Source organism: Hydra vulgaris, chromosome 12, assembly GCF_038396675.1.
Source record: "Hydra vulgaris chromosome 12, alternate assembly HydraT2T_AEP".
In the NCBI taxonomy this organism is placed as follows: domain Eukaryota; kingdom Metazoa; phylum Cnidaria; class Hydrozoa; order Anthoathecata; family Hydridae; genus Hydra; species Hydra vulgaris.
In genome coordinates, this window is record NC_088931.1 from 75,435,822 (window position 1) to 75,442,500 (window position 6,679).

At 27.5% G+C, this 6,679-nt stretch overlaps 1 protein-coding gene across 1 annotated transcript in view; it reads right to left on the bottom strand.

Moving 5' to 3' along the window:
- Positions 1–467: 467 nt before the first annotated feature.
- Positions 468–6,679, bottom strand: part of LOC100197918 (protein lin-54 homolog) — a 39,862-nt gene continuing 33,650 nt past the window's right edge. The window contains exons 11-14 of the mRNA XM_065814463.1: positions 2,069–2,159; positions 1,905–1,980; positions 1,207–1,303; positions 468–952 (exon numbers count right to left, since the gene is read on the bottom strand). Of these exons, the coding sequence (XP_065670535.1) occupies positions 942–952; positions 1,207–1,303; positions 1,905–1,980; positions 2,069–2,159 (275 nt within the window). The 3' untranslated portion in view covers positions 468–941. The remainder of the gene's footprint in view (positions 953–1,206; positions 1,304–1,904; positions 1,981–2,068; positions 2,160–6,679) is intronic.

The window sequence follows — 6,679 nt, forward strand, 5'->3', positions numbered from 1 at the left end:
TATTACTTTTATATATATGTGTGTGTATATATATATATATATATATATATATATATATATATATATATACATACACATATATATATTTATATATATACATACATACACACACAGATATATATATATATATATATATATATATATATATATATATATATATATATATATATATATATATATATATATATATATATATATATATATATATATATATATACAATAAACTGTTCATTCATACATAATAAAAATTTAAAATAATTAGTTGCCAACACTTATTTTATTAAAATTAATTTATCAATATTGGTTTATAAATGAATGTAATTTTTTTTTTAAATCTAAAAGTTTATTCAAAAACAGATTATGAATAAAACCACAGGATACATACTATTATCAAATGGAAAACCATTTCCACTAAATGAGAGATTTTAAACAAATAAAGGGGAAAGCTATTAATTGAAAAAAAAACATAACTTTTTGTTCATATATTTCATTAAAAAAAATAAAGGAAATTAATAGGCTCTTTGAGAAATATCTAAAATAAATACAGAAGTACAAAACAGCTTTTTTTTTTATATATTAATTGAATAAAAGAAAATTATGTTTAAGAAAATTTTTTGTAAGTTACTAATAATATAGACATAATAAAAGTATTTATGTACCAAATTACACATATACTATAATAAAAGTACCTATGTATCATGAAACACAAGTTTTATACTAAATGTATTCATGTACCATAAGACACTGTAAAAAGAAATTCATGCTTACGTTAAAATATATTTATATATAAAAACATGTAGGTGATTTTGATGTACAAATTTACAAGTTTATAAAATAAATAAGATTCGATTATTTTAAAATTCAGAACACATTCCATGGTAATTCAAACCATAGTCATTAAGTCCATGGTCATTTTTTTTCAATGGGTAATCCTTCCATTGTTATTTTTTCCCTAAAAACAAAAAAAGAGTAAAGGAGAAAAATATTTTTAAAAATTTATGTTGATTAAAAAATAAATTAATATAAATTATAACAGTTGTATGTATATTATAATATATATTTTATAACAGTTGCTTAATATAAAATTTATAATTAACACAATCTAAATAAATGATAAATAAAACTGTAATAATAAAAAAAGAAAATTATAATAATTAAATAATAGATAAATAAATTTTTTTTTTTGAAAAAACATAAACTATTTACTTTTTTTAAATCCATTAGTTTTATCAATAATCTGGTTAAGGCATCGACTGAATTCTTCCAAAACTGAATGTTCTATTTGTACCTCATCTTCATTGAGCTAAATTTAATTAACAAACTATAAAAAAATTTTAAAAATAAAATGTATCAACTTCTTTTTTGAAAATAAAACTAAAAACTATGAAACTATAATAGTCAAACTCTTTTTTAAAAGAAACTAAAAATGTGTTTAAAAATTTAAAATTAAATATTGCAACATGCTAAATGTGTTGTTTTTGTGCAAAAAGAACTACAGAGTTGTTTTAAATGATATTTACAATATTTATGGTGGTGAAATTAAACATTAGGAGCTAGTGATGACATTAAACTTTAGAGGCTAGTGATGACATTAAATTTTAGAAGGTAGTGGTGACATAGCTGCATAATGCAATTTTCAGAATTAAAAAATGTTTACACTTAAAACACTAATTTAAAATGAGTTGAATAATTCTTTGAGCACATATTTCAGTTACAATGATCTTGGTTGCAGGGTGCAAAACAATTTAAAGTTTTAATTTAAACTTGATTAAAATTTGAGAAACTTGTGAATACAAAAATTATTTTTCTTAAATGTTGTCTCAACATTAGATTAAAATATATATAAAAATCCTCTCATTAAAAAAAAATTTGAACAGAACTTTTGTATAACCATAGCAACCTACAAATTCAGCCTCCTGAGCTCGTGCAAGTAAAATGTCACAGGTCAATTTGGAAACATCTTCAGTTATGAACGAAATTCTAAAACAAACGAAAGGATAAAAAACAACAAAATTTTCAGAACAAATTTTCAAAAATTACTTATTGACAATATTAATATTTAAATTACTTGTCTTTGAAACATTGGGTTTCTCCATTCAAAACTTTCATCTCAGTATCAAGTTTACTAATTGCAGCATTTTGTTGTAATACTCTTACTTCTATTGAAATTAAAAAAAAATAATAAAAAAACAACAGAAAGTTGACGCTATCTATACCTAAGAAAGACAGATAAAAAATATTTGTATCAACAAATAAATCAAATTAATTAAAATAATTGCATTCAACAATAAAATAGTTGCATTTAAATATAAAACAAGTGATGGATATATATATATATATATTTAAATTTATTTTATTGTCAGTATTTCTTTAGTAAGAGTGCTCAATGAATGATATCAGAGCTTTAATGTTTGTTTGATGAGATAAGGTAAAGAATAACTACATGTTTACTACTAAAAGTTTCATGCGTAAGCAATCATCAGGTAAAAAATACATTACATTATTTTGTTATAAAATATTTTGTTCTAATTATACACAAAAAAAAACAACGTGCAGAAACAATTACAAAGCCTCTATTTTTTGCAAGCATGCTTCAATCCTTCAGTTTTCCTAATCTTTAAGCTTTTGGTTGTCAAGCAAAATTTTGTTTTCATGACAACAGTTTGATATTTCAGATTTTTAAAAACTTTTTTTTGGAGGCAAAGCAAGCATTTTTGTGTGATGTTGTTTTAAGCGGGAACTTTTTTAATTACTTATTAGTTTAAGTTGGGTGTTACTTGGTTTTAACCTTTTTGTGTTAACCTTGAAGCTATAAATGTAGCAAACATGTTAAACTTAGGCAAACCAATAAAGAAAATTGCAAAATCCAAAGCTTTCACAATACTAAAAGACCACAGAGTCATTCCAAAACAATAAACTTTGTCGTCTGTTAAACCCCGCAAAATCTGAACTCGGCCACATAAACAAAAAATACCTTGATAAAATAAATAAAGAAATAAAAACTAAACTAAATTTGAACTAGTGGAAAAGCACCTTCAAAGCAATCTAGTGGTTTAAAAATGTACCAGAAAAAAAAATACTGTGTTTTCCTCCAGTTTGACATTGTTGATTTTTACCCCCACTATCACACCTGACCTACAAGCAATGCAATACAGTTCGCAAAAAACCACACAAACATCAGCGAAGAGAGCATTAGAATCATTAACCATTGCAGAAAGTCCTTGGTATTTTTTAACAACGAAATGTGCAAAAGAAACTTAGCACACGACTGTTTTGACAGTGCAAAAGTTTGTGAACTAGTGGGCCTATATATATTAAACTCACTATCCACAATAATAAGTAAAGATGACATTAGATTATACCGTGATGACGGTCTGATGGTAATCCGCAAAAAAAATGGCTCGCAAATTGATCATTTACAAAAAAATATCATTGAAGCTTTTAAAACGATTGGTTTTAAAATAGTAATACAAATAAACATACTTGCAGTCAACTTATTAGATGTACCATTAAACCTAGAAAAAAATCTGTTTCAACCTTTAGAAAAAAACCAAATGGAAAGCTATGTTTCATCAACACTGATTCCAACCACCCTCCTCAAATCCTTAAACAAATCCCAGCCTCAATTAGCAACAGATTATCACAAAATTCTTCAAATTTTTTTTTTTTTTTTTTTTTGTTATTCACCTCCTTAAGGCCGAGAAGGCCACTACAGATGAGGAGGCTACTTAATAGTGGTTATAACCCTCTCTCAACTCTATAACTCCGAAACACGAACTTTGACGAACAAGGCCGCTGCGCAGAGAAACAAGTTGAGCGCGGTACTACCAGGGACGTGGTGGGGATTGAACTCGGAACCTCTCGCTTATGAAGCGAGCGCTTTAACTCTACACCACTACCGCATTGAAAACATGGATTACCTATCTTTACCAGAATACGAAGAGGAACTAAGAAGAAACAGCTTCAATGATTTTAATATAAGATATAACCCTAAACCTCCCCCCTCCCCCATAGTAAAAGTGTTTCAACCAATGTTGGACATATCTTTCTAAAATTAATCAACAATTATTTTAATATAAAATATAACTCCAACCCCCCCCCCCCATAGTAAAAGTGTTTCAACCAATGTTGGACGTATCTTCCTAAAATTAATCGACAATTATTTTCCAATATTCCATCACCAAAATAAGTTATTCAATCGACATACAATTAAGGTGAGTTATAGCTGCACCAAAAGTATTGACAAAATATTAAAAAGCCACAACAAAAAAATTATATATGAACATCCCCCATGCAATTGCATAACCATGCATAAAGAAAGAAACTGGCAGATGAAAGGAAAATGTAGAATCTCAAATGTTATTTATAAATGTATAGTGTCACTTGCTAACACATTCAAGAAAAAGTATATATGGGCTTATCAGAAGGTGAATAGAAGAAACCAAGGGCTAACCACTAACACTAACCTTTGACTTCATAATACCTCCCCCCAACCCTAAACACAAGGGGTAACAAGTTGATAAATTTTTTTTTGTACTATTCTCAATTAAATGTATATTCATCAATAAATTTTAGGTTTCATAGTATTATCTCTCAGCATTTAAAAATTATGACCATATAAAGTTTAAATGCCCCTCAACTTAAAGGGATTACACGTTTGGGGTGGGGGTGGGGATAAAGTTAAAGGGCTCTTTTGATCCCAGCCTCCAATCACCGCAATTTTTTGCACAGCCTCATTATTTGACATAAGTATAAACATAGAAATATTTGGAGAATAGCTCAAACACCAAAAAATCCTGGATCCATCACTGATACTAAAGTACCCCAGAATTGCTATACAAAAAATCTGAAATAATATTAAAATGTTACATAATTATGTTACAATCTGTTATATTAAGTATATAATCTGTATATAATGCTAATAATTGATTGGAAAACATTTTGCTGCAATGGCAGCATTGCTTATAGGTGGCATGAAATCAATCAAATTAATTTAAACATCGTCAGTATTTCCTCCCAAGCGCATTTAATCAACTCAAACAAGTCTTGTTAATTAGCTGACTTGCGACCACTTATGTTTCAGGTCTAGAGATTGTGATGGCCATCCCAAGACTCTTTCATTTGGGGGAAAAAATTGTGTTTTTGATTATTCTTTTACTTGTGTTTTTATCCACAATGCCATAAACTTGATAAATTAGACCAACTCCATCAGGGCTAAAATATAATCAAACCATTATTGAGCCACCACCATACTTTACTGTGGGAGCTTGGTACTTGTACTAATGTCAACTATGAGATCTAAAGAATGTTAAACATATTTAACACCCTCATAGCTAAACATATTATAACCATTGTGTTATAATTTTTAACTGTTATAATATTTTAACCATTGTGGTGCAGGACAAGATAAATGTTTTCTGGCAAATTTCAGCTGATCCCTACAATTTTTTAGCCAAAACAAAAGGCTTCATAACAGCTAAAAAGTTTGTTTTGTTGTGAATGACACTTTATTGTTACATAAAAGTAAGAAATTTGTTACCACTTAATAAAAGTTGTTCAATATTCATGACCATTGAGCAACTACATTTCATGAATGTTTAGGTGTTCTGGTCTTTTCGTTCATTTATGGCATAAAATCAGCAGAATCGCCTGAGTGTTCAAATCTGATTGACTTGAAAAAAAAAACATCTGCTGCAAATATTACTCATAAACAGTAGTAAGAAACTTTCTCTAAGAATCAGACAAAAATACAAATTTTAAATTGATCTCTAAAATAGTTAACTTTTTAATGTTGTCACCATTTATACTAAAAGATTAATTCCAAAATTTAAAAAAAATATTAATTAGTTTTCTTGATATCGGATTTTAAAGACTAAATTTTTAGAAATGTAGTCAATTTTTAAATAGGAAAATAGGATCTTCATTTTCACTTAAGCTGTGAGTATTTAATTTTTTTTTTAATTATTACAAATCTTTATCTATTATAGTACCTAAAAATACAAAAATACTTAGGTTTTGATCTTTCATCTACCATATTTTAAATAATACCTATGGGGTATTGCAATATGAACCCGAAACAAAGACTTCTGTATACAGATAGTCAATTATGTGATCTTATTAATGCTGTTAAAAAGGTTGTGTACAAAGCGGGCAAAACACTTGGAATTCTTTATTATATATCTTGTGATAAAATGTCTGGTAGAAGGTACTGCGGGTATAAACACTGTGGGTATAAATCTGTTGTCTAGGTGAACTTATTGAAATCAAGTTAGATAAATGGTTACGAACACCCACCAGAATGAGATTAGCCATTTCTATGGTACAGCTATTAGATGCTGTACAAAAATACTTGAAAAGTATTCCAACATAAATACACAACATTATAAATTTACTAAAGATAAGTAACTGGAAAAGCCATAAGAGATTGCTTAAACTCCAATGCTTATGGGAGAAAACACTTGTTGTTTGAATGATTCAATGTGCCATTTTAATATAAATGAGAGTGGTTTTTTAGTAGTCACCAAAATCTCATTAATTGGTGAATGAGAAATTGCATTGCTGACAATGACGCATTACCATGATGGACAGGAAATAAACAAGAATAATCTACGAGAGATATTAAGTTTATAATGGATCTTTCTATGGCAAATAATTTAAAAAATGGCTTTAAATATACTAG